A 26415-nucleotide genomic window follows, 5' to 3' on the forward strand; every position below is an offset into this window, starting at 1 on the left:
AATGGCTCATGCCTGCATACATTATCTGTGTTGTGTATGCAAAAAGCGCGTCCGCCGCGTCTAGCCTCATGTGCTCCCGCGTTCTATGGTTCGAGTCCCCGTGACTCGCGCATGATCACGTGATCACAGGGTCAGCCCTCGGTCAGAGTGCTTGCGCCGCTTTGCTGGAATGCCGGTCCTGACATGCAGCTCACCTAGCTTGGTCGTCCTCCAATTGGATGATACCATGCATTTTTTGTTGGTGCCTTGCTTAGTCTACCTACTGATGACAGGACTGAAAGAAGTGAGGCCAGCAGCTTGGGGCCATCGACTGGGAAAGCAAATTTGACGGGAGAGATAGTCCCTGTCATTGGGACTCCCTCCTAGTCTAAGGGCAGCAGCAGCAATATCTCAATGTCTGCCAAAGAGGCTCTTTGGAGGAATGAACTTAATTCCGTGCGGCATATCATAGAACATGCCTGGTACCGTGGTGCTCAAGCCAACGGGAAGCATTTCTAGGATTCGTCTACTCCCCTTTACACGATGCGTACCTAGGTACCAGCACGCTGCAGCCATCCAAACCATACTCCCAGCCTTCCACCCCAACTGATTATTTTCTACTCCACCCAAAGGATACAGTGCATTACCATCAAGGTTGCGAACTACTACTTTTTGCATGTCGTGCATATCGAAATTCAGGCTGTACTGTGGAGTGTTCCTCAGATATATATAGTAGGATCTATTGGGCTAAGCCAGGGATACACAAGATACACATTTCCTCAAATACGTGTCGTCTAAAATTTGAACCAAGCTCAGTGCAAGAACAAGGTTACGTTTTTAAGTTTTTGGAAAATCTGAACATTTCGCACAACGTAAGACAAGAGGGGGACAGTCAAAGATAAGGCTTGGAGAGACGACAAAACATGCAGGAAGCGACACTGTGCAATTGAGATGGACGAGGGTAAATAAACCGGGATACTTGGCGGCTCTGAAGTTGGAGAATAAAATTTAACCACAATGTCTCTAACAAAAGGTTGAAGACATGACAAGATGTGACAAGAACTTGAGTCCACGCCACGTAAGGTAATATAGTAAGATACACAGAAGAAAGCAAGCACACCGGGTAATTGTTCATGAGGCGGATGAGCGGCGCTCAATGGTCTTCTCTCACAAAAGTATTGGCGGAATATCTGAGGCGGCCGTTACCATCTACGCATAACGGCGACACGCACTACCATTGGAGCTGGACGACTTCATACTCTAGTAGAAGACAAAGGTGGCATCGCCAGACATGACCTCGACCTGTTGGAGACGGTATGTAAGTCAACTATTCCCAACATGGCGGGGCGACTCAAACTTACAGTGCATCCAGAGCTGCTGCTACCGGTCTCGGAGTAGAAGACACCATTTTCGTACTTGCAGGAGCCGCTGAGATTATCACCCTTGATCTTAATGTTAAAGTCAAGCTTTTCGGAAGTTGTGGGGCTGTTCTGGAAGATGGAGAGCCATTTGCCCTTGTTCAGGCCGACACCAAGGTTGACGGGAGCCCAGTTGCCGATAGGCAGGGTGCCATCGCCCCACTGGCAACCCTTATCAGGGGTAACGCCCTTAGGGTTGACGTAATACTGGGCAGAGGTTGTCTTGCCCTGCCACTTGTAGTAGGTCTCACCATCGGGGCAGGTCAAGGGCTGAAGGTCATTGCCACCAAGGCCGATGGGAATGGTCTCGGATTCGGTACCTTAGAAAGATTTCGTTAGACAGAATAAAGTTTTATGAAATGGTCCAACTAACCAGGGTAGTCGGTACGGCAAACAGACACAGTTTCGCCCAGAGTGTTCTGGACGCTGACACCTCCAACACCCGGAATGCAGAGCTTCTTCGAAAGAGAAGGATTGGTAAGGTGGAGCTTTCCGTTGCGGCACTCAATACCACCAACAGACTGACCAGTGGCGCCCTGGGTAGTAGGCCATTGAGACTTCTGATAACCAGGCGGGCAAGCATAGGAACACATGGCACCATTTTTGCAGGCATCGCCAGCGACGGCCGTCACAATATTGTTGATAAAGTCGCCGGCGTAGGAGACGTACTGAATACCAGACCATCCGCCGAGATTGAGGTAGTCGAGGGGAATAGCGCCGTACTCGGATGGGAAGGTAGAACAGTCAAGTTCCCCATCAGGGAAGTCGGCATCCAAACCGGTGGCGGTGGAAGAGCTGGAAGCAGAGCTGGAAGCAGAGCTGCTAGAGGCGGCAGGGGTCTGGACTGAGCTTGGAGCCGAGGTCGCGGAGGCCGGGGTGACAACGGAAGAGAGCTCGATGAATTGGGCCGGGGCAAAGGCGGAGGTGACCTCAGGCGTGGAGGCAGGAGCAGCGGCACTGCTCAGGTTGTCGCAGACGCCGGTAGGATGGTCGTTGTCGGCAAACTTGAGTTTGCCATCAGCCAAACCGGCACAAACCTCCTTAAGAGTAATCGGCTTTCCGTCCAGTTCATATTGCACGACGGTGGCACCGGATTCGACCACGTTCTCGCGCTTGTGCTGGTTGTGACGATGCTGGTGGTGATGTTGAGCGGCCACCAGGGAACCCGCTGTGGCGAGAGTAAGAGCAACGGTATTAAACTTCATGGTGTTCACGTGCCTAATATTGCGCTCACGATGTCGGTAATCCTATAGTCATGCCAATTAGTGTACGCTCCGTGAGAAAAATGAGTTCAAACTGTAATTATAAGGCATCCAATCCATTGCATCATTGAGATTCTCATCCACTCAATGCAACAAGCGCCATTGGCACAGATACATAGGAGTCCATTTCTCTCTCTGATGCCTCGCCGCCCAGGGTCAGACCTCTCAAAAGATGGACGCGGATGTGCCACAATTCAATGTGGTGCGTGCAAATCTAGAAAGCAGACAAGGATGTGAGTGTCGATTGCACATACCTCAACGTCGCAAAGTGCCCAAGCACGCTCGTGTGATAAGACTCGGTATAGAAACAGAAAATCGCCGGAGCTCACTTTGCTCGCTGAAACTAGTGATCGCAAACAAAAGGCCGAAACCTAGAAATGAATATGAGAGTTTGAAAGAGTGAAGACGAGGTTCCCAAAAGAGCGTGCGAGAGAGAAGACGAGTCCCTCTGGTCGGATAGGAATCTCTGGAGCGGCAGAAGACAAGGTTCTCTGGAGGAACGTAAGATCGCAAAAGAGAAAAATAAGGGAGGGGATCAAAGGGACTGAAGAGGAGTAAGTAGAGTTAGAGAAAGACTGTTAGTCAACAATAATGGCGGTCCAGGGGAAGCTACGGGACAAGGCGTAAGTGCAGACTGCAGACCCTTCCAGGGGGCTGAGAGAGCGAAAGTGTGTGTGGGTGGCACTGCCGCTGGAAACAGTGGACAGACAAAGACAGAAGGCTGATAGTCAATACTACTACTACTGTAAGTGTTAAATTAATCGTAATAATAGTCATGCTAATAGAAATAGGGGGCCCCACTCCGGGAGAAAGACTGAAGGTTAATGGGGTCGAAGACTCCAGGCATACAGACTCGATAGCACTGTATGGACCACTCCATAGTACGGAATTCAAAAATGAATCGGTTGGCGCCCTCCCGTTTGTTTTTGTTACTGTTGTTGTCTTCTTAGCGCCCTGGAGATAGCTAGAACGGTACCTGGCTGTAGGGAGATTTAATCAATGGTTGACGGAAATGAGCCTGATGTAAGACCGGTGTGGTACGTCTTATTATTGGTTATTCGTTCATCAGGGGTACACTCGCCGAGGAAAAAGGTCGGCAACCCAAAGGCAGAAACCCGCTACTGAAATCATCCATGGACAACGTGATATTCTCTTGGATTAGCAGCCACAGTGGGGACGCCGACGTGTCTACAACAGTTTGTGGTGCGTATCCTGACTACTACGGTAGTCTAAGTACATAGTATCTAAATTCTACCTAGGTCCAGTAGCTGAAAGCCGAGTTGCCTCCCCTTAAACACGAGAATCCCGACCTCTAAACTCCAGAATTCGGAAGACTGGAACATTTTCACTAGACACTGGGCAAGGGGTTGCGGCTGGGGATGGTTATATCCTTTTACTTTTGACCTGTACTTTGTACAGAGCAGCAAAAATTACCCAGATGTCTAGCCTCCGTGCGTGATGTTTGTCTGTTTCCTGTTCCTGGCCTGAAATGTCGGCTTGAGCTTGGCGGTTGCCGAAATTACCATGGTCAGGTCTGGCCAATCACGCTGGAACCCTTGGCACAGGCCGTGCAAAAATCTGGCACACCCCCGAGCCAGGTACACCAATCACAAATCAGATGGCTGCTCAAACAATCCCATCGCCGTAAGGTTTCACCCCCCAGCAGCAGTCCAAGTCTCCAAAGCGTTGTTGTCTCAGGTCTGAGTCTGATGTGCATGGCTGCATATGCAAGGTACCTGGTCCTGGCTGGCATTGATGATAGCAAGGCAAACGTGTTGTCAAACTTGTGGGAGGAACAGTGATGTCAAGTTAGCAGCAAGTTGTCAGCTGAGTTCTTCTGTACTAATGAGACAATCAACAACGGCAAAGGAAAAAGGGTCATTCCAGCTCTGTCCATGACGCGGAGTGTACTTGCGCTTTTCAGTAAAAGCAGCAACTGAGGAAACGCGGTTTGTGGAAACAAATCCACTTTCGATCTGCATTGGATCCAAACTCCGTCACGCTCCCGCAAAATAGGGGATGGTTCTTCCAGTATCTATCTAACTTCGGCACAGTAAAGTAAATATGAAGTTCAAGGACAGGTTTTCAAGTAGTCGGAACTTGCTCGTAGATGGAACAACAATCTAATTGGTAAATAAAGTCTAGACTCCTCCTATCTTGGGGTTGAGTCATGTAAACTCTATAGTTTCCCTTGATAAATACTTTACTGGCGCAGATCGGACGTTGCAAGTCGCAACTTGCAAGACAACGACTCAACTTTTGATAGTCGAGAGAAATTCTGATGGCTTGGATTGATGACCTGGATTGCTGAACTTGTCTTACCTTTCCCGCCCGCAATCTGTGCTGGTTCTGGCTGTTACCCCCTGTACTTTAGCTCGAGAACCTACCACGGAGTCAGTATTTGAGTAGACGATTTTCTAGATGATTAATAAAGACCTTAGTGATCCTGCCCGATCTTGAGCTAGCAGGCTATTTACGGGGTGATATTCATTATTTCTCAAATATTCTTGAGGACTGATACATGCAGCTTCCTGCATGCCTGTTATCTAGACTTCGTATGGCCTGTGAAGCACTGTAGATGATCCCCCATATCGCCACATTCTGGGAACTCCGTCGAGTACCAGCTTACCTTAGGCAACACCGTTTAATGGAGTTACGAACGTGATTGATTTAGAGACCTAACCAGCAATTGGTCAATATTATGAGCATCGCTTTTCTCCTCATATATGAGATCGCAGAGCGCCTTGCTCTCATTTGATTTAAATCTTCCTTGTTCGTGCTGCTACTGATGACTGTTGACCAAGGCTGTTGTTGTCATAGCTGGCTGTCAAATACAGGAAGATGTGGTGGGCGGTATCATGGATAGTCATCTGCCCCGTTGCCCACGCTTCGGAAGATTGCTTCTATTGCGGGGTCGCCGACGAGCCAGGTAACAATATATACCAAGCTGCTAAGTATGTAAGATAAGTTTTCGAAGCCTATTTTTTCTCCCTGTGGCCTCTGGATCTTGCAGAGATTATATTGGAGAAGCAAATGCCACTCCGACACCATTGCCGTGCATTCGAGGCCTTTCCCTCACATGTGGGTAGCCTGGTAGCGTAGACTAAGGGGTGGATTTCCAGAGTTACTCAATCAAGTAACTAGATGAGTTCTTTCGCCTCTGTCGAATCTCGTCGATACTGCTTTAAATGTGCCATGCGAGTAGATAGTCGTAAACAAATCGTCCATCGTAATATTATTATAGTTTAAGTTCACTAGCTCGTCAGACATCATCCAAGCGCCTGTAGATATATTCTACAAACTTGCAAGAGTGCTCCGTAGCCTCAGACTAAACCGAGACTACTGTGCTACGGCACTATGTTCCGAATGTTCTGACGAGGAATAGGGTGATGCCGTGATTAGTCTACTGATTGAAGCACCAAGTCTTCTGTCCATGCAGGAAATACCTTATTCATGGTCCTGGCCCCTACCACAAATGTGTTTCATCTCCATTTGCCCCGCAGTATATATCTGTCATGAAAGGGGACTTTGAGGTGACACAACGGCAAATGTCGCTGATACTTATACCGCTTTCATCTATGTTCATAACCTACCACTCTGATGTTCTTATCACATTTGAATCATGTCGGTGGCAGGCACAGTCGTAGGATGGACTCAGACAGCCGCTGATGTTGGACCCAAGACGTTCATACTTGGATCTCTCACCAGCACAAAACGATGGAAACTGAACTAGGATATGACAAATATTTGATAACATGACTTTCACGGAGACAAAATCGATGCTGATATCTGACCTGTAAACGACATAAGCTATATCTGATTGTCCAAAGAGTTGTTGTCCCCCTGGCTCAGTCGTATATAAGTATGCACATCTCTGTGACGTATATATGCGAATCAGACGCTCCCTGCTGGAATAATAGAGCCAGAAGCATTCCCTGAAGAACATGCACAAAGTAAGCATACCGTGAATAGGGTGGCTCTTGCTTGTATGATCTGCAGGAGATCTCAAGTATGTCGATTGAAGCATGACGAGCACCCAATTATCGCTTATCCTAGTCACACCTCGGATATACCAAGAGAACACAAGCACCAACTGGTACATTGACCTTCATTTCCAGGTGAATATAAGAGCTTCGTTATCTAGAGATGAATTCTCAGGATGGAATCATGAATTTTGCTGTGAATCGATGTCGTCCGGTGATATTTTGATAAGGGGACGTGACTAAGCAGATTCATCCACGCCAAGACCGGACAAATTTGCCTACCGCCTTCCGTGAATTTTTTTGATTTCCATTATCGCAGAAATTGAGATATTCGAATTCTGCAACGGCAGTCAAATCAGTTTATAAAAATGGTATCCTCCACAGCGCTCACCACGAAAGTGGAATCGGGGTCTCCTTATCAGCTTGAAAAGAGCCAAGTATGTCACCACATCTACCTCCTTGTGATCATCACAAGCCAGTCTTTTGCTAATCACGAATCATTAGGTCGCCAGAGCTTCTTCCGCACTCTTGAAACACATCAAGTCGAAACAGGAAGAGCAGGAAAAGACAGCGACAAAGAAGACACTTATCGGCGACGATGAAGATTCCGAAGAAGACACTCCGCTGAAAAATGAGGCGATCTGGCTTGTGCTCACCACGAAGAAGCACGTTGTCGACAAGAACCGTTTGAAGCCCGGAAAAATCAGTATTCCACACTCCCTCAATGCCTCGCCGTCGTTAAGTATTTGCCTTATCACCGCCGATCCTCAGCGCTCGGTCAAGAACATCGTCGCCGATCCTTCCTTCCCTCAGCATCTTTCCTCTCGCATTGATCGGATAATTGGTTATTCGAAACTCAAGGCTAGATATCAGAGTTTCGAGAGTCGTCGTCAGCTACTCTCTGAGCACGATGTTTTCCTCGCAGATGACCGGATTATCATGCGACTGGTAAATACTCTTGGAAAGGTGTTCTACAAGTCGAGCAAGCGGCCAATTCCAATCCGTATTGCCGAAATTGAGAAAGTGGACGGCAAGAAGGTCAAGAAAGACCCCAAGAAGAAGTCAAAGGACGATGACAGTACTTTTGCGTCCCCGGCCATTGTCGCCAAGGAAATTGAGAAGACGCTCAACTGCGCCGCCGTACAACTTGCGCCTGCTACCACGGCCGCAATTCGTGTCGGCTCATCTAAATTTACTCCAGAGCAGCTCGCCGAGAATGTTGAAGCTGTTGTTAAGGGTTTGACGGATAAGTTCATTACGAAGGGTTGGAGGAACATCAAGGCTCTTCACATCAAGGGCGCTAATACTATGGCCATGCCAATTTGGCTGGCAAGCGAATTGTGGGTGGACGAAGGTGACGTTGTGGAAGATGCTGAGGAAGATGTCAAGGCTATCGAGGGTGCGAAGAACGGCAAGAAGCGCAAGCAAATTGGCGATGAGCAGAAGTTACTCGAGGACAATAAGAAGGCCAAGAAGCCGAAGGCTGATGAGGATGACGATGCGTTGTCCATGGCTGCAAGAAAAGAGAAGCTTCAGCGGCAGAAGGCTAAGGCGTTGGAGGATGGGAACGAGTCTGGTAACAAGAAGGCTGCAACGGCAGAGAAAGCGGCGTCAGGGCTTTCAAAGAAGAAGAGAAAGTCGATTTCATAATTGCTTCTACACTGGTGTTCTACGGATGTTGTATTTGTCCAAGATACGGGTTTTGCCGCGGCGTACTTAATGTCACGTGTGGCAGTTTGTGATATAGCCACAGGGCGTGTTCTCAATACCCCTCGAAGAACAAAAAGTCTCTTTTCTGATATGGCCTTTTATGACTTCTAGATCACCATAAAAGCTCCCTTTTAGAAGCGATGTACTCCCAGAAGCGAGTACAAATCGTAAATACTCAATTGTAAGCTTGTAGAGGCCTCATGAGCTCGGTCATCATAACCGAGGACAGGCCGGGATCGGCGATGCTTGGCGCTCCGACGATAACCACTGAGCCCGTCGGAATTATCATCAGTGTTTCTGATTCCTGTTACCCGCATTCAAAAACTCATTCTTGTTGCCAACCCAACAAGAGATCTGAGCAGGTCTCACCACTCTCTGATTATAACACGATGATTCCGATTGCAAGACACTCCGCCCTGCGGGCTGTCCGATCGCAACTCCAGCCATCGCGGGCCTTCAATCAACCTACAGCCTCCGCACTTGCCCGCCTTCTCTCCACTTTAGCCGTGCTTGAACAGCGTGATGGCAAACTCCAGAACTCTTCCCTCTCAGCAATTGCCGCGGCGCAAAAGCTTGGAGGATCAGTCACAGCGTTCGTGGCTGGCGCAGGCGTGAAGGGAACTGCTGCTGCCGAGGCAGCTAAGATCAAGGGCCTGGACAAAGTAGTGGCGGTGGAGAACGACGCTTATGAAAAGGTTAGGGTGACCCGGGTTATCATAAAGTGATCTATATGCTTTTTGCAGGTACTGATGTTCATTGAAAACCAAGGGGCTGCCCGAGAACTACGCTCCTCTTCTTGTGGAGAACATCAAGAAGGGTGAATATACCCACGTCATCGCGGGGCATTCTGCCTTTGGAAAGAGTCTCTTGCCTCGTGTTGCGGCTCTACTCGATGTGCAACAGGTCTCTGATATCACAGCGATTGAGAGCGAGGACAGTACGTGGCCCCCGGGTTGAGTCTCGTCGGACTACGTGATGAGTCATTCCCATATTAACCCGTTGATATAGCTTTTGTCCGCCCCATCTACGCCGGAAATGCCATCCTCACAGTTCAATCGACCGACCCCATCAAGGTGATTACAGTCAGAGGCACTGCGTTCCAGGGCACTGAGACCGAGGGCGGCTCTGCCGAGATCGTTGAGGGAGCTGACCCCAAGGCTCCCGCTCAGACCGAGTGGGTATCTGAAGAGCTTGCCAAATCCGAGCGCCCCGATCTCGCCACTGCCTCTCGTGTTGTGTCCGGTGGTCGTGGCCTGAAATCGAAAGAGGAGTTCGACCGCATTATGGTGCCTCTTGCGGACGCCTTGGGAGCTGCAATTGGTGCTTCCCGCGCTGCGGTTGACAGTGGATTCGCCGACAACAGTCTCCAGGTTGGCCAGACAGGCAAGAACGTTGCGCCTCAGCTCTACTTGTGTGCTGGTATTTCCGGTGCCATTCAGCATCTTGCTGGTATGAAGGACAGCAAGGTCATTGCTGCTATCAACAAGGATCCCGATGCTCCTATCTTCCAGGTTGCCGATGTCGGCCTTGTCGGCGACCTTTTTGAGAAAGTGCCAGAGCTTACCGAGAAGCTGAAGAGCCAGGCGTAAATACAAAGATCTCATTGCGGAAGTACCTTTTATGATTTTATTGAGCCTTGTCATGTTCATTTCTTTATGCAAACCTCTACAGGTGGGGTGTTTATATAACTGTATACCACGCAACGCCAATGCTAGGAAATAGATTTGGAGCCTAGTCTTAACAATCCATCCTATGCTTGCTTAAATTAACATGCGCCTGAATCGTACGAGGCGTGCACAAAACAGGCCAGAAACTTCCCGCTACTCTGTACATTTGCTGAATGGGTGGACTGAACGTAGCAAAGGCCAGGAGGGTGGTCTCCTGCCTGACATATTGTCTAAATCTGGCAATGATCATGCATTCGAGCTGAATCGATTGCAATTCATGAACTCAGGTGTTATGAGGAGTCTATCGGAGTGCTATGGAGTAAATGCGGAGTGGCTTGCAGTGAAGTAGCAACGATAAGCGGCCAGGCGCGTCCTCCGCTGGCGCGTCTCGAACGCGTCGTCTTATCCCACTTCTCATCGAACTATGGGGAGTGACTTAGCTGATAGCTACATCTTTTTTGTTTTGTTACTAGATATGCCCCTCTAATTGACCTTAATGACGACCTCTCCTCCATTGATTCCCCCTTCGTTTGATCCCGCCATCCACCTTCACTCCGAAGAACAAAACCCTCTTTCAGAAACCTTCTCCGACGATCTCGAAGCCTTGAACCTCCACCGACTAGAGAACATCCGTAACAAAGTTGTTATACAACACCGGGCTTGGAATCTATCGGACGTCTTTCGAAGTGACGAGGACGTGAGACCTGGTATGCAGCGTTGACGAGCGGGTGGAGGACGGCTGAGTATCTGACATTGAAACAGATACTCCAACGAGAGCGCGAAAGACATTACACGAACCGAATGAAATACCTGAAATAAACTCAAGCCTTTACTTACCCTCTTCTCCCCCCGTCACCAAGATGCCATTCATCTCGTCTCCTGTTGCCTTTCCATCGCGGGCTGCTTCTCCGAATGAGGCGCAGAAGCGGAAAAATGATGAACAGTCACAGTCAATGGAGCCTAAGCGGCAGAAGATTATGGGCGGCTTCCTGGATGAAGAAGATGAAGACGAGGATGAGCTTGCGGCTTTTCAAGATGCTCAAATGAAGAGCCAATTCGAGCTGGAGGAGCAATTAATTGAGCAGGGGCCCGCGGACCTGCCACCAATCGTCTCAAGACCTATACACACGGAGCCTTCTACTACGACCTTGAGGGAACCGATTGCGCCAACTTATGACTTGCCACAAGGCACAACGCAATTGGTTAAAATAAAGACTTGCTCCGGGAAGACACACACGATCACTCAGAGAACTTCCAAGCCCCGAGTTTCATACGAGAGGCTAATTGCGAGTCGCTCGACTACCGGACCAGGGCAAGCGCAGAAAAGCTACTATGGCATTGATATCCATCAAATATTGGATGAGGCTGCAAGGGAAAGTGAACTGGCTAAAGCTTCCACAAAAGCGCCGGACCGCACGATACAGCAATCCGTCGAGGCTCCTCTTGAGGGCCAAAGGAATAAGAAAATGGCAGCGGCAATGTGGACAGAGAAATATCGCGCTCGCAAGTTCACTGAACTCATTGGAGATGAACGAATCCATCGATCTGTTTTGCGATGGTTGAAGGGCTGGGAGCCGATCGTCTTCCCAAATCTTGCCAAGTCGAGAACCAAAAAGCCGGGCAACAACAATGATGATGGTGAACGGCTGCACCGTAAGGTTCTACTGTTGTGTGGTCCTCCAGGGCTCGGAAAAACCACATTGGCACATGTTTGCGCCAAACAAGCAGGATACGAGGTACTAGAGATCAACGCCAGTGACGACCGCAGCAAAGACGTCGTCAAGGGGCGGATTAGAGATGCTCTTGGCACTGAAAACGTGAAAGGAGTGAATGTGGAGGTGGGAGATCGCAAAGTGCGAAAGGCTGGGCGACCAGTGTGCGTCGTGGTTGACGAAGTTGATGGAGTCGTTAGCGGGTCTGGGAGCGGTGGTGAAGGAGGCTTCATGAAGGCCCTAATTGACCTCGTGCTACTCGATCAGAAGAACATGGCACGTTCAGCCGATCAAAATGCCAAGAACGGGAAAAAACGTAAAGGCGACACTTTCCGGTTCTTGCGCCCACTGATCTTGGTTTGCAACGATGTGTATCACCCTAGCTTACGGCCCCTGAGGGCCTCCTCTGTTGCCGAAATCATTCATGTCCGCCAAGCACCTTTCGAGAATGTCGTTTCACGCTTGAAGAACATCTTAGCTCTGGAGGGCATTCCATCAGACAACGACGGTGTGCGGCGACTATGCGAGGCATCATGGGGTCTGGCGAGGAAGAAAAGTGGTGGCCTCAAAAGTAGTGGGACGGCCGAAGGTGATATTCGGAGTGTGCTTGTGACCGCGGAGTGGGTGGCGCATAAATTGAGAAACGAAAACCTATCGTCTCTCAGACTGACAAGGAGCTGGCTCGAACAACGTGTTCTCAGTGGCACGGCTGAAGCCTCGTTCTTTAAAGGGCTGAATCGCGGAGGTGTACGAGATATTGTGGATCGTGTCTTTTTGGAAGGTGGAGGTTTCCCTGACGCTCCCATAAATGCGGAATCGTTCCATGACCCGTTCGCCATTTCTAGCGGGAATGTTCCTCTCGGTGTTGCGGACCTTAGAAAACGGCATGCCATCAATAAGCTGCGCGAAATGGTTGATGCCAGTGGCGATCATGACCGCTGTGTATCTGAATGTTTCGCTACGTATCCGCTTCAATCATATCAGGACGACACATTTCTTTCCAAGCCTAACGCCGCATATGACTGGCTCCACTTCCATGATACCATCTCCTCGAAAGTCTTTACTTCCCAAGAATGGGAACTCACGCCCTATCTGAGTCAGTCAGTTATAGCGTTCCACCACCTATTTTCATCCGTCGGAGGCAAGAGGATATCTAAGAATCCCGATGACGATGAAGAGGACGAGCACCCTTTTTCGGGTCCAAGAGCAGATTTTGCGGCCTTCGAAGCTCAAAAGCAGAGTCGCGCGATCCTTACGGGGTTCCAATCTTCTTTCTCGGCTCCTCTATTACGATTATTCCGCTCAACGGATTGCTTGACCACGGAACTTATCCCGAATCTCATGCGCATGCTATCGCCTGATGTGAAACCAGTTGTGGTGCGTGGAAGTGGGGACCAGAAGAGTGTGGCCAGTGTTCGCAAAGAAAGTGAACGGGCACTTGTTCAGGCTGCGGTTCGAGTCATGGCAGGCTTGGGGGTGGTATTTGAAAAAGTCCGAATTGAGGGTGAAGGTGGTGGGCATGGGGGTTGGGCTTATCGTATGGAACCGTGAGTACTTGCTGTTCCTATGTGTTTCTGCTGTGCCACCAAGCTGAACAAGTTCCTCATAGACCATTGGATTCGCTTGTGACATTCCACAAGACCAAAGGTACCTCAGCAGATACAGGCGGCTCTGCTCCTGTTCGATATGCCGTTCGTCAAGTGTTGGACCAAGAATACCGCAAGGAGACTATGCGGAAACAATCCGAAGCCCTTAGTTCGTCCAAGTCCGGGATGCCGTCGAATGGCAATAGTGGGAAGAATGATGATGACCAATCAGCGAAGAAGAATGCAATAAGAAACGCTCCGGGCATCAAGCGTGACTTCTTCGGGAGGATCCTTAAGGAGCCGGAGCCGCTGCCGCAAAGCTCGGATGACAGCCCAGTGCAGAATGAAGCATCCAAAGCAGGAAGGAAAGTCTGGATCACGTACCACGATGGGTTTTCAAATGCTGTGCGCAAACCAATCTCCATGAACGAGCTGATGATGGGACTATAGCGGCAGTTTCGGTTCTATGTATATACTAGTCTTCTTATGATTATGCATATTACTTAGCATTCCATGTCTAGGGAAGCGAACTTTATTGAAGCGGGCAAAGAAAAGCCTAGTCACTGTTTCGAGAAACAGTCGCTCTGGATTACATGCTATAGATTTCAGGCAAGCATTAATGTATTAGGGCAAGTACTAAATATAGGTAATAAGCGAACTCGACAGCAACATGCAAACAGAACAGAACGAAACAACGGAAGCCGTATACAAATTGCTCAAGGAGATATCGATCATTGATTTAATGTTTTTCTTCATGAAAACCCTGACGCCATTCGCCTCAAATCACAAATTCCAATAAGCCCGCAAAAAAAGATAAAAAAGGCGTAGCATAATTGTCGTGTCTCGTCGTTTCAAGGCAATGAGAGGGTATCACATTTCGGAAGAAGACCATCTAGTCACCAGAATGGACGGCGCAGCAGCGAGTTTCGAGAAGTTGAATCACCGCAGAGCCAGATAGCTGGCGACGGCGGCGTTGTGCTCAGCAGCAGCGGAGCATGGGGAAGAAGTGGCGTTGGTGTAGGCCTTGTGCTTCGTCGCGAGGAACTTCTTGTGCATATTTTGGACGCCCTTTAGGGTTGATGCTTTGGAGGAGTCGGAGCGAGTAGAGGCGGCGTCGCTGGAGGAGGAGTTGGAGGACATGGAGGTTCTGAAAGGCATTTTGGCTTTGAGTGATGATTTGTTGTTTGAAGAAGACTTTAATGTGATTTTGACTTGGTCTTCAGAGAGGATTTTGGAGACTGGTGTTCGGAGGATGTTTTGTTTGGTTTGTGGTGGTCTTTATAGTTCTGGTATGTTGTTGCGATGGTGTTGGGAGGATTGTTTTGATTCTGTGCTTGTCAAGGAACTGATTGTATTCAAGTGAGCTTGATCTGGATGAGTGATGAAATTCGAATGAAGGGCGATACTCGGCATTCCTTATATACTTGCTCGACGACGTGAAGCTGTATACTAAACATTTTACTCCGGAATCAAATGCTCTACTCCGATGAGATCGGAGTAAGGAAAAAAAAATAGTCGGACCCACCGATGTGCATCAAGCCTAGAACTAGAGGCAAAGACATCATCGGATATTCTGCCCTACAGCCACCTAACAATTATGGAATTGCCCAACCATCTACGGGGTACGATGATCGTGATCTGTCGGCCCATGTCAGCCACCATTGAGGCTTTGCTCGAGGACCTGCAAAGAAAGATCGATTATTCCGGCTATACTCCGTACTTTGGTAATGCGCGTACTTTCGATCGCCAAGTACTTCCATGACTTTTCAGCCGGATTCTACAGCGGCCATTATAGCAGAAATCTCACGATGAATTGTCAATATGTATAACCTTGCCGGAGTCTCTTTTGGTCACAGATATGTAAGCTATCGGGGTTTAGCCTCAGGCAGCTATGGGAGTAAGTGGGATCGCGACTGGCGAATGCAACATCTGACTGAATCATCCGATCCAAAGACGGATAGAATGGATCCACTTGTGACCCATCGATCAAGCTTAGCAGTCCTGATTTTGGCTGACATGTACTCGTTGCGGTCTAGAGACTCGGAAAATTAAGCGCATGAGTCAAAGTCGAGATGACGGAGTGGCCGTGACGGAGTAAAGAAGACTGAGGCCGCGCATTCGAGACAGTCCGTAAACGCCTCAATTGTCAACGACCTTGTTTAGTAACACATCACGAGCTGCTGAACGGTTTGATCTGCTCAGTTAGCCCAGTCTAGGCCATACATTGTTCAGGGTCTGTTTAGCCTTGAGCTTGGGCATTCCGACGATGCTGGACCCACTCCGAGCTCCGAAGTTTACTCCGAAACATGACGTCCGTTTATCACAAGAATAGAACATCACGTTGCATTTCGCGCGTATCAAAAGGACTAGACGCCACTAGAACATTGAATAGCTTCAGTATCCTGGTAAAAAATTTTCCTCGACGGCTGGAAGAGATTGTCATCCTCGTGGCACTCTTTGAGTTCGAAGTCATTTCCATGATACCCTCAATCATCTGGTCTATGGAAGCACTCAGAGAATTCTGATTCGCAAGTTTGTATGCATCTGCTCCAATCCCGAAGACAGTAGAGTCTTGTTTTGATATTACTATTCGCGTACTGAATAATTTGATTGCTAATCATTTTATCGTCCTCCCTCAGTAGTTCTCGGCAGTCATCGGTTCGCCAGGCTAGCTGTCAGAATTTACGCTAGAAAGCATAACGGTTCATGCTGTGTGATCAAAGTCTACAAGAATGTCCAAATAGATGGATGTTCTTGCTTCACCGAGTGGAGAAGGCCAATATCAATGACATGCCCCATCTAACAACTTGCGGACACCCCACAACGTTGTCAAGCGATATGCCAAGAACAAACCGAGCATGATTCCTCTAGATGCACAATCATCGCAACAACCTTGAGTTCCAAGATCTTCGAGATGTCTTACCGTTCACGCTATATATCATTCCCTTAGATTGGACTACGGTCTTCAAGCATACCCTTGTGCTTGAATGAGGAAGCGCGATTCCATGTACTTCGATACTCGCCAAGGATGACTTGATTGATAATCGTTGATAATCCATCTTGAGTATCCTTCCCATCACATCGGTGAAGCGTCCTATCGGCATCCAAGATTGGAGGAGCCGACGAATTGATCCAAGGAGAACAATCCTACTTGGCTACTAACTTATGAGGATGGTCGATTTGTCAGCATGGAATATATTCAACCCGCGTGGGCTCGACGCTTAGTAATTTACTCTACAAGGAGGTGATGTTCAAAGGGTAGCTTCAAACAGATTGAGCCTGCGAAATCATGATGATCTTGCGAGTGATAAGACTTTAAATATGGAGGCCATCTCTGCCCTTGTCTGGTTCTTCTGTGATGGGAATCAGACCCAAAGCTCGTTGAGAAAGGATCTTCCACTGATCAATCCCTGAGTCGTCTTTCTATTATCTTTCAGCAAACTACAAGATGTCTCTGAAGCCTATCGTCCTTTGGAGCCATGTTACCGGCCCTAACCCTTGGAAGGTTGTTTCCATTTTGGAACAACTGGGTATCCCATATGAGCAGAAATACGTCCCAATGGACCAGATGAAGAAGGAGCCATTCGTGAACATAAACCCGAATGGCCGGGTCCCAGCGATCGAAGACCCCAATACGGGAATATCCTTATGGGAATCGGGCGCCATCCTCGAATACTTGGTCGAAACGTACGACAAGCAGAACACCATCAGTTTCCCCGCCGGCACTCCAGAGTACTTCCATGCTAAGCAGTGGCTCCATTTCCAAATGTCCGGCCAGGGGCCATACTTTGGTCAAGCAGTGTGGTTTACCATTTACCATCCGGAAAAGGTGGACAGCGCGAAGGAGCGCTACTACAACGAAGCCCGCCGTGTCTGCGGCGTCCTAGACAAGTACCTTCAAACCCGCGAGTACTTGGTCGGGGATAAATTCAGCTATGTCGATGCTGCATTCGTTCCTTGGTTCCGGATTATTCCAGCAATCACCGGGGACACCATCGATCTTGAGAAGGACTTCCCAAATCTCGACGCGTGGCTGAAGAGACTTCATGCCCTGCCTGCTATTTCCAAGGCTTTCAAAATCCAAGAGGCAGCCAAGGCCGCACAAGAAAAGTAAGGAATATGATTGGATTCAAGGACCTGGGTTCATGGCGGCATGACATTTAAAGTACTTGAATTGATTTCGCAGTATTTGGATACACGAATTGAACTACGTCTAAGAGGAACTGAGTCTGAAAAGTATCATAGTCGCACACCGAGTCTCTTTTTTAGAAACCCGTTCTACAGCATTGCTGCTCTCTGATATGAAATTACAACACGAAGTAGATGTAGTAGAGTTGAGGTTGTAGCGTTCTGTAGGGAACCGATATACGCGCTAGTCCTAAAATGTCTAATTCACGTGAGGCTCTTGGCGCGAGTTTTTGGCCGTGTCGCGACTTGAGGTAACTACACTGCGATCCTAGATGCAGTTATCCCGGCCATCATCAATCCCGCTAACATCCTTCGCTTGACGTCTCTTTCCATTCCTTTTCTTTTATTCGGGAGACTTGTCGCTCTGTTCTTTGAAGCATTAATCCCAATAAAGGGTTGCAGCTGCGCCCTGTCTTCCCTAGTGAAGTGACCTTTGAAGGCGGCAACGAGCCTTGTTCGACATCATTTGCGCCCCCAATTCAGCGGCCATCCCAGTCAAATAAAATGGAGGAGCACTCTGCTACTACTGGCGGCGCTGCCGACAACGTTAACACGGCAGTTGCGCCGCAAGATACCCCAGCCGAACAGGCCAATGCATCCGGTAAGTTTTGCCTCCACTTCACCCCTGAGAAAGAAGACACTGGATTCGCCAACTGCTGCAACCGCCTAGGGTCGCAATCACGCAGCGAATCCCCTGTGAATAAAACCGAAGACGTTCCGGGCACTGATAATCCACTAGATGCTCCCGCCTCTCCCAAGCCCCAGAATGAGGGTGAGCTTGAAGATGAAGAGATGGGCGGCACCGAGACAGAGACGAAGAAGGAGTCCGAGGGAGGCGACGGAGCCGGCGATGCAAGTGCTCAGCCGTCTGCTGAGGGTGCATCTGAAGAACAAACCGTGCAGGGAAAGTCAGCGCTTGAAGCTTCAGCACGCTCACATCTCGTCTCCCAAACACACGCCATCATCCTTCCCAGCTATTCGACATGGTTCGACATGCATACAATTCATCCGATAGAAAAGAAGGCGTTAGCGGAGTTCTTCAACGGTCGTAACCGGAGTAAGACGCCGGCGGTCTACAAAGACTATCGTGATTTCATGATCAACACGTATCGATTGAACCCCATCGAGTATCTCACAGTCACTGCTTGCCGTCGCAACTTGGCAGGAGATGTATGCGCTATCATGCGAGTTCATTCATTCCTCGAGCAATGGGGCTTGATCAACTATCAGGTAAGTCTACATGTATTGTCTACAACTTCATTCCCGAAGCTAACGTGACCTCCTGTAAGGTTGACCCTCAAACACGGCCGTCGAACATTGGTCCTCCCTTCACTGGACATTTCCGCGTGATCGCCGATACACCCCGAGGTCTTCAGCCTTTCCAGCCTGGTCCTCAGCATGTTGTCAAAGCCGGAAAGCCCCACCCTGCCACTGATCGGGCTGCCTCCGCTACTCCCGCATCCAAAGCCGATCTCAATCTTGAAATTCGCCGCAACATCTACGATGATAAGGGCAAGGAAATTACACCAGCTGCTGAAGATAAGGAAAAGCAGACCAACGGAGAGGGGTCAGCGGCCAACGGTACAGCTGCGGACGCATCCAAGGCTATGGAAAGCGCGGTCCGAGAGCCTAGAAAGAAGTTCCATTGCTTCTCTTGTGGGATCGACTGCACTCGACTCAGATTCCATTACGCCAAGGCAGCGCCAATAACCACGAACGCGAATGCGCCAGACTCCAAGTACGATCTTTGCCCGAACTGTTTCTTACAAGGCAGAATGCCTGCTAGTCACAACGCTTCCGACTTCGTCAAGCTCGAAGATAACGAATACACAATTGCACCGGATAAGGATGCTCCTTGGTCCGATTCGGAGCTGATACTTCTTCTCGAAGGCCTGGAAAGTTTCGACGACAACTGGGAGCAGATTGCCAATCATGTCGGCACAAGGACCAGGGAAGAATGTGTGATGAAGTTCTTGCAACTTGAAATCGAAGATAAATACGTCGAAGACTTGCCGGAGATGCGTGCTGCCAGTGGGCGAGACCCCATCAACCATGTCGAGAACCCGGTCTTGTCAGTGGTCGCTTTCCTGGCGCAAATGGCCGAACCAGCTGTGGCCGCCGCAGCAGCAGGACGCTCAGTGGAAGAAATTCGCAAAGAACTAAGGAAGCAGCTGGACAAGGACACCGGCTCCGGTAAGCCGTCGGATAAGGGCAAAGAGAAGGAGGGCGCAGGCGTCAAGAACGAAGATTCGATGGACGTAGATACCTCTCGTGAAGAGGCAGCTGCTGATGTTGCAGAGTCGGGAGAAGGCGAGAAGGAGCCCAAGGCGTCTCTCGCAACGGTTGCGCTCGGAACCTCCGCAGCACGTGCTGCGGCCCTCGCCTCGCATGAGGAACGAGAGATGACTCGCCTCGTGTCTGCCGCTGTCAACGTGACGCTTCAGAAATTCGAAATTAAGCTGCAACAATTCAATGAGATGGAGGAGATCATCGAAGCTGAACGCCGGGAGTTGGAACTCGCTCGCCAGCAGCTCTTCCTGGACCGCATGGCCTTCAAGCGAAGAGTAAAGGAAGTTCAAGACTCCCTCCAAGCTATCAGCCTGAAGGGACCCACTGAGGAGACGGCTAACCTCATCGGAGATGCTGCCACAGCAGGCATTGGCAATCGCTACAACTTCCAACCGGCAGGTGGCGATGCGAGGGACGGTGTACAGCCATTGAGTGCAGAGGCAAGTGCCGACTACAAAACACTTGACCTGTGATCTAAGACACCTTCTTCAGAAAAAAAATTGCTCGCATGAAGTTGGACGTATTCGAAACAGCGAGGAAACGCAATACCACATATTCTTCTGATGATATGGGACATTGAGTGGGTTACTCATTTATAATTTGCAATTATTGTACAATATCATCAAGGCGGATTAAGAGGAAAGCAGGACATACCTAGGGATGTTCCAACGATTCCTCCATCTCTGAACGCGGGTTCGGTAGAGGATGGCTCAGCTGGTGGATGGGTTTTTGCAACACTTTGCCATGGTTACAGTTTGTGTTCATCCAGCTAGGAAAAGGCGCACGATGTTTTGGAGTTTGAGAGTTATACTGTCCGCGTCAATTAATCCGATATAGTAACAAATCTTTTGTTTCTTCCTCCTACGCAATGATAGAATCGATTTTGGCGATTGACACCTGCCGACCCCTAATGCGGCCATTGGTCGAATATTTCTTTCTGATATTTCGTTATGAATTTCTATATAGTGACAGCATAGTTGCTGTATATGTCTGGGGTATCAGATCAATGGATAAGCCAATATATCTGCTTCGTTACTCCATAGTGACCAGTAACTAACACCCGGCCGTGTCCACGTCAACCTATATATTCTGCTCGTCAAACAACCGGACTCATGGGCTGAGAATGAAGAGGCAGGTTATTCTTCTCGTCCTCGTCTTCCGATGACAAGTATGATTCCTCTCGCTTCTGGTGTCGATCGTACGGGAGATCGTCATCCGAGCCGGAAGACACATCGTCTTCATTTTCGTTCTTATATAGTTCATCTTTATCTTTCGTATCATCATCGAAACTTGAGCCCGACTCTGAATCTAAATCTGGCTTTGACGCAGACTGCCGATGCGCCATGTCGGCTTGGCTGCTTTCTCTGTTCGGTTCGAGCTTGACTCCTCGCTGGGGACGGGCCGACAAGTGCTCGTCGCTGTCGGAGTCATCGGAATCAAGATATGAATCCGAATCAGTGCCTCTCAGTCGACGCTCAGGTTCGATTACTGGTTGTGAGGGAGCCCAAATATGTGGCCTTGGTTTGCCCTCCTCGCCTGGTTCGACTTGAGAATCGGTCTCATACTCCGACTCGGAATCCTGGCTCTGGCTGAATTTGACGTTCTCCTCCTTGACAACGGGCACTGTGTCCTCACTAGCATGTATTCTTTCGTTTCTAGTTTCGATTTGAGAGCGTACGGAAGGTTTCTGGTTGAGGCCGCTACCCTCGTCGGACTCAGGATTAGAAAGGGGCGCCTGCTCAGGCTCCGAGTCACTATCACGGTTAAGGTGTAAGTTCTCGTGTTTGATACTCGGCCCTGCAATTTCAATCACAGGCACACCCCCTTGGTTTTGTGCGCGACCATGTTGTTCATCAGAGCCGCTCCCTGCGCCAGAAGTAGCACCGGAATCAGAGTCGTACGCGACTTCAATATCGGACTGTTCGCCTGTATGAACAGCAATTGCCCCCCCCTTTCTGGTCGGGACTGAATCTTGTTGCTCGGACGCAGTGGCCTCGACTTCAGGTTCCCGAGACGAAGGAGGATGATTTTGTTCTCCATCGCTCAACTCGGAGTCAGGAGCTGGTTCTTCGTTTGAACCGTACTCCACACTCTCCTGCCGGAAATCCTGACTCGGACCTTGATCAAGGGGATCTGTCTCGATATCCATCTTCAAGTCTCCGCTTCCTGCAGAACCAGACTCCTCATTAATTGAGCCTTCAATGTCCATTGCATCATTGGTTTCTTCGAATTGTATTGCACCGTCGTGGTCAGGGTCGTCATCGGCCCTCAACTCGTTCTTAACGCCGTACTGTCTCGGACCCTGGGAATCATCATTGCCACCCATTTCATGATCTCTGTCGCTGGCTACTGAGACGGGTGATTCTCGCGTGACCATGTGTCTTTCAATACGTCTCCTTTTCCTTCTATTCTCTGACAAGTCTTCATAGAGATCGTGCACCTCGTGCCCGTATTCCTCCCACTCGCTTCGGTACAAAGTCCGGTCGCGCCAATTGACCAAGTCCTCTTTCGTCTTGCGCTCGCCAATCGGCTTGCGCAACCTAGAGCCTTGTTCCGCGTTGGAGGCCAACGACGAAATTCCAGATGGGGCTGGCTGCCCCATCAGGTCCCAAAGTCGCATTTCTTCCGAGGCATTGTTCAGCTGGTCGATCGCTTCTGCGTGTTCATCTTCCAGATTAACTGACGGCTCATCGACAGGTGTCATCTCAGGCGATGACAATATGTATGAAGCATAGGAATATACGTCAGATTCGTTATCATCATCTTCAACTGTGTCATGCGGAGCGCGACTCTCAGATCTCCGCCTGGAAGCGCTTCTTACATCAAGGGATTCGTCGACTGGAACCTTTCCGGAAAGAATATCTTCCACTTCGTCGTAATCCATAAGCTCCGACTGCCATCCTTTCTTGTGGCGGAGGTCTGCGACTTGCAAGCTGCACCTTCGGGCTAACCCAACCCAAAAGTCGAAGCGATCCTGTGGCATGCTGAGCACATTCAGTGCAGTCTTCACATCACGCGCTCTCACTATTCGTGCTTTGCGGTTTCCGGTTTCCCTCATGTTCCGCAGTCGTGACATGGCGAAGAACAGGGTAGAATGTACCAGACGGCGAGTCACGCTTACGGCCAGAGCGTAGAAATCCGCAAGAGCATCCGCCGTTATGGAAGGGGTCTCATCAGCACAGGCGACGTTGACCCAATTGTCCTCTAGCCTTGGACCACCGGCGTTCATGAAGAACCTTTCAGATAGTCTGATCCACTTATTGATGTTGAAAAGCTCGGCAGTGACATATACGCTTGAGCCAGGTAGAGGTGTCTCATTTCGTTCCTCCAACTGTTCCTCTACCATTTCTGCGACTTCTCGGTCGACAATCCACACGTTCTGATGTAACTTCCTCCCAACAGCATCTTCAGCCCGCTGTTCTTCAAGAGCTAATAGTTCGGCGTAATCGTCAAGTGCCTTGCAGCATTCTTGACTGATCTCCAATGCTGCTGGAACTTCGCCGAGAACGATGGTCCTGCTGTGGGAATCTCGGACGTGTTGCCGCTCCAGTCCTCTGTGTAGGAGCTTCAAATGCTCCTGAACTTCCAACTCCGATTTTGAGCCAATCGCTTGCGCAATTTCCGCAATACCGTTTTCCCCTTTTCTGTCGAGCATGCTGAACAGAATCTCCTTCTCTTGCGAAGTCCAAATCGCGACGCCATTTTGAGTGGGATTGTAATTTTCGCTGCCGACAGTGAAAGGCACAGTATTGCTCGCTGCTTCTGCAAATTCAGCGGAGTACGCATCCACACATCCTATTCCGAGTGATGTGCGTAGAGTATCCAGTATCTGAGCCCGTGTTCCTCTTGTCGCTCTCGGTTTTACCTCCGGAGTGTCTTCGTCTTCGGACTCTGTTGAACCAAGACCTTCAAAGTCGTCTATTGGAGGAGACGAGGCTGAGAATTTTGTGCTTGAGTATCTGGATTCGATATCGGCATCAGACGCTTCTTCGTCATCATCTGGCTCGTAAACGCTTGAACTGCTCATCGTCGGGTCTTGAGAGATTCAAGCACGCACGCCAAAGACATTGGGTTAGGGCAGATGATGGGCGCATCCCAACGGTCTAAGGTGCCTGCAGAAGCTATAATTGCATAGTTAAATGACTAGATATTATAAGTAGCAACAAGATCCAAAAATGCAAAAAAATGTTACGTCGAGGTACTTATCGGATTGGAAGATTTCTGATAAGAGAAATGTTTGCACTGTTTGCCTCGTAGATAGCATAATATCTCTACAAGGCGAGCAATGACAGGGCCGTGTCTCTCATTATTGACATCCTTTTGCTTCATGGCAACTAGATGAACGTTTTTCGACGGAGATTGGGGCATATTCCCATTTTGACTATCATCACTCGAGCTAACCGACCTCACTGGCAACCTCTTGCATTTCACCGACATGGCCGTTTCAACTCTACCAACTCAAGGCCGACCACAAAGCCTTCTACAGAGTCTGCACGCTCGTTTGAATCTCCCAAGTTAGTCCTTCGAGACTATCAGGAGGAATGTATTCAGTCTGTGTTAAGGTATTTGGACGAGGGTCAGAAGCGCTTGGGTATCTCGCTTGCGACTGGTGCTGGCAAAACGGTTCGTGGGACGGTTCGCATAATGCCCGGACATTGGCTGATCTTTCTCTCAACGCTGGCAGGTCATCTTCACCGAGCTAATCGGTCGCATCCCGTCACGCAATGAGATAGGCGACAAAACTTTGATTATTGTGCATCGAAAAGAACTTGTGGAACAAGCAGCGCAACATTGCCGCCGCGCATACCCTGACCGAACCGTCGAGATTGAGATGGGCCATAGCCATGCCTCAGGAGCTGGGGACATCATTGTCGCCTCTGTGCAGACTCTGACGCGAGGAAATAGACTAGCAAAGTTCGATCCGAGACGGTTTAAACTGGTGCTGGTGGACGAAGCGCACCACATCGTCGCTTCCTCCTACCGAGAAGTTTTGAAGCATTTCGGAGCGGACGAAGCCTCTACGGATTCTCCGGTTCTCGTCGGTGTCTCGGCTACATTTTCTCGGAGCGATGGACTGAAACTGGGTGCTGCAATTGATCACATTGTATACCATAAAGACTACATCGACATGATTGACGACAACTGGCTTGCGAATGCGGTCTTTACTACGGTCCGCTCCGAGGCAAACCTGTCCAAGGTCAAAAAGGACAGCTTTGGGGACTTTGCAATCGGCTCTCTTTCCAAGGCAGTCAACACAGAGAATGTTAATAACATCACCGTGCGTGCATGGCTTGCTAACGCGCAAGACCGCAAATCCACGCTGGTATTCTGCGTGGACGTCGCACACACAAAAGCGCTTACGGAGACCTTCCGCAACTACGGCATCGATGCTCGGTATATCACGGCCAAGACCCCTAAAGATGTCCGGATGGAGCAGCTGCGCGCATTCAGAAACCGAGAGTATCCCGTGCTGATGAACTGCGGTCTCTTCACTGAAGGGACTGACATCCCGAACATCGACTGCGTCCTCCTTGCCAGACCGACCCGGTCGCGGAACCTCCTCATCCAGATGATCGGCCGAGGACTCAGATTGTACCCCGGCAAGGAAGACTGCCACATCATCGACATGGTGGCTACCCTCAACACCGGCGTCCTCTCCACACCAACCCTATTCGGCCTACACCCAGACGAAATCCTGCAAAAAGCCAAAGCCAAAGATCTACGAGACGTCCCTCTCGAAAACACCGCAACCGGGACTGCGACGACCCCAGCCGAGGAAGAAACAGAGGAACCGGCCCCCTCCCCGGACGACTCAGACATCAACCTAACGTTCACAAAATACGACACAATCTACGACCTGATCGCCGACCTCAAATCCGAAAAACACATCCGCTCTCTGAGCCCACACGTCTGGGTCCGCGTCGGCGACGACCGCTACATCCTCTCCGACGCCTCAGGCTGGCTCACAATCGACAAGGAAGAAGACACAGGTCGAGCATACAGACCCCAACCCAACCCCGACCCGACCTCTACCGCCAACACACCCGACGACCCTTACATCTTCACCGTCCGCCACGTCGCCAAATTCAAAAACTCCGATGACAGCGTTACGCATACCCGTCCGCGCCTCATCGCCACAGCCCCCGACTTCGAGACCGCCCTCCGCGCCGCAGATACATTCGCAACCAGCGAGTTCGAGGAGAGATACATCTCGGTGTTTCAGACATGGCGACAGCTTCCCGCGACGGAGGCGCAGGTGCGCTTCCTCAATAAATCAAAGGTGCGGCACGGGTTGATCAACCGGAAACATCTTACCAGGGGCCAGGCGGCGGATCTGATCACGAAGTTGAAGTTCGGCGGAAAGCAGCGGTTCGCGGCGCGCAGGGCTGAGCGACTTGCTGAGCTGCGGAGGCAAGAGGAGGTTGAGGAGTTGAGAAAACAGGGCGCCGTGCGGGTCGGGCCAGTTGAGAGCTAGCTTTCTATTGTAAAACATTGTATAATATAATGTATGATACCTCGAATGAAGTCTTGAATGATTATGTATGATTCCTGTTCCTTGGATCGCCTTCACTGCTAGTCTATCGATCATCGTCGTGACTTGTGTACATGCGCTTTCCTCAG

At 49.7% G+C, this 26415-nt stretch overlaps 9 protein-coding genes across 9 annotated transcripts; 6 read left to right on the top strand and 3 right to left on the bottom strand.

Moving 5' to 3' along the window:
* Positions 1-1239: 1239 nt before the first annotated feature.
* sun1 (SUN family protein UTH1) lies at positions 1240-2602 on the bottom strand (the record flags this gene model as incomplete). The annotated part of the gene is made up of 3 exons (XM_033557706.2): positions 1240-1281; positions 1341-1717; positions 1771-2602. The coding sequence occupies 3 exons, from the start codon at positions 2600-2602 to the stop codon at positions 1240-1242; spliced, it is 1251 nt and encodes a 416-aa protein (XP_033413597.1).
* A 4408-nt stretch (positions 2603-7010) lies between these two features.
* ALT_3129 (ribosomal L1 domain-containing protein) lies at positions 7011-8292 on the top strand (the record flags this gene model as incomplete). The annotated part of the gene is made up of 2 exons (XM_033557707.2): positions 7011-7079; positions 7147-8292. The coding sequence occupies 2 exons, from the start codon at positions 7011-7013 to the stop codon at positions 8290-8292; spliced, it is 1215 nt and encodes a 404-aa protein (XP_033413598.2).
* Positions 8293-8741: 449 nt separating this feature from the next.
* Positions 8742-9941, top strand: ALT_3130 (electron transfer flavoprotein subunit alpha/FixB family protein; the record flags this gene model as incomplete). Its single annotated transcript, XM_033557708.2, has 3 exons — positions 8742-9047; positions 9121-9289; positions 9361-9941. 3 exons carry the CDS (start codon positions 8742-8744, stop codon positions 9939-9941), a joined length of 1056 nt encoding a protein of 351 aa, XP_033413599.2.
* Positions 9942-10515: 574 nt separating this feature from the next.
* On the top strand, positions 10516-13767 carry ALT_3131 (putative sister chromatid cohesion factor (Chl12); the record flags this gene model as incomplete). The annotated part of the gene is made up of 3 exons (XM_033557709.2): positions 10516-10726; positions 10782-13278; positions 13341-13767. 3 exons carry the CDS (start codon positions 10516-10518, stop codon positions 13765-13767), a joined length of 3135 nt encoding a protein of 1044 aa, XP_033413600.2.
* Positions 13768-14256: 489 nt separating this feature from the next.
* Positions 14257-14475, bottom strand: ALT_3132 (uncharacterized protein; the record flags this gene model as incomplete). The annotated part of the gene is made up of 1 exon (XM_033557710.1): positions 14257-14475. The coding sequence occupies one exon, from the start codon at positions 14473-14475 to the stop codon at positions 14257-14259; it is 219 nt and encodes a 72-aa protein (XP_033413601.1).
* A 2290-nt stretch (positions 14476-16765) lies between these two features.
* Positions 16766-17431, top strand: ALT_3133 (glutathione S-transferase family protein; the record flags this gene model as incomplete). The annotated part of the gene is made up of 1 exon (XM_033557711.1): positions 16766-17431. One exon carries the CDS (start codon positions 16766-16768, stop codon positions 17429-17431), a length of 666 nt encoding a protein of 221 aa, XP_033413602.1.
* A 578-nt stretch (positions 17432-18009) lies between these two features.
* rscE (SWI/SNF and RSC complexes subunit ssr2) lies at positions 18010-20267 on the top strand (the record flags this gene model as incomplete). Its single annotated transcript, XM_089599500.1, has 3 exons — positions 18010-18106; positions 18176-18735; positions 18795-20267. 3 exons carry the CDS (start codon positions 18010-18012, stop codon positions 20265-20267), a joined length of 2130 nt encoding a protein of 709 aa, XP_089456243.1.
* A 623-nt stretch (positions 20268-20890) lies between these two features.
* On the bottom strand, positions 20891-23821 carry ALT_3135 (SANT/Myb-like DNA-binding domain-containing protein; the record flags this gene model as incomplete). The annotated part of the gene is made up of 1 exon (XM_033557713.2): positions 20891-23821. The coding sequence occupies one exon, from the start codon at positions 23819-23821 to the stop codon at positions 20891-20893; it is 2931 nt and encodes a 976-aa protein (XP_033413604.2).
* A 311-nt stretch (positions 23822-24132) lies between these two features.
* Positions 24133-26269, top strand: ALT_3136 (DEAD/DEAH box helicase; the record flags this gene model as incomplete). Its single annotated transcript, XM_033557714.2, has 2 exons — positions 24133-24417; positions 24479-26269. 2 exons carry the CDS (start codon positions 24133-24135, stop codon positions 26267-26269), a joined length of 2076 nt encoding a protein of 691 aa, XP_033413605.2.
* Positions 26270-26415: the final 146 nt, after the last annotated feature.

The sequence above is a fragment of the Aspergillus lentulus genome (assembly GCF_001445615.1).
Source record: "Aspergillus lentulus DNA, contig: Alt05, strain: IFM 54703, whole genome shotgun sequence".
Taxonomy (NCBI): Eukaryota; Fungi; Ascomycota; class Eurotiomycetes; order Eurotiales; family Aspergillaceae; genus Aspergillus; species Aspergillus lentulus.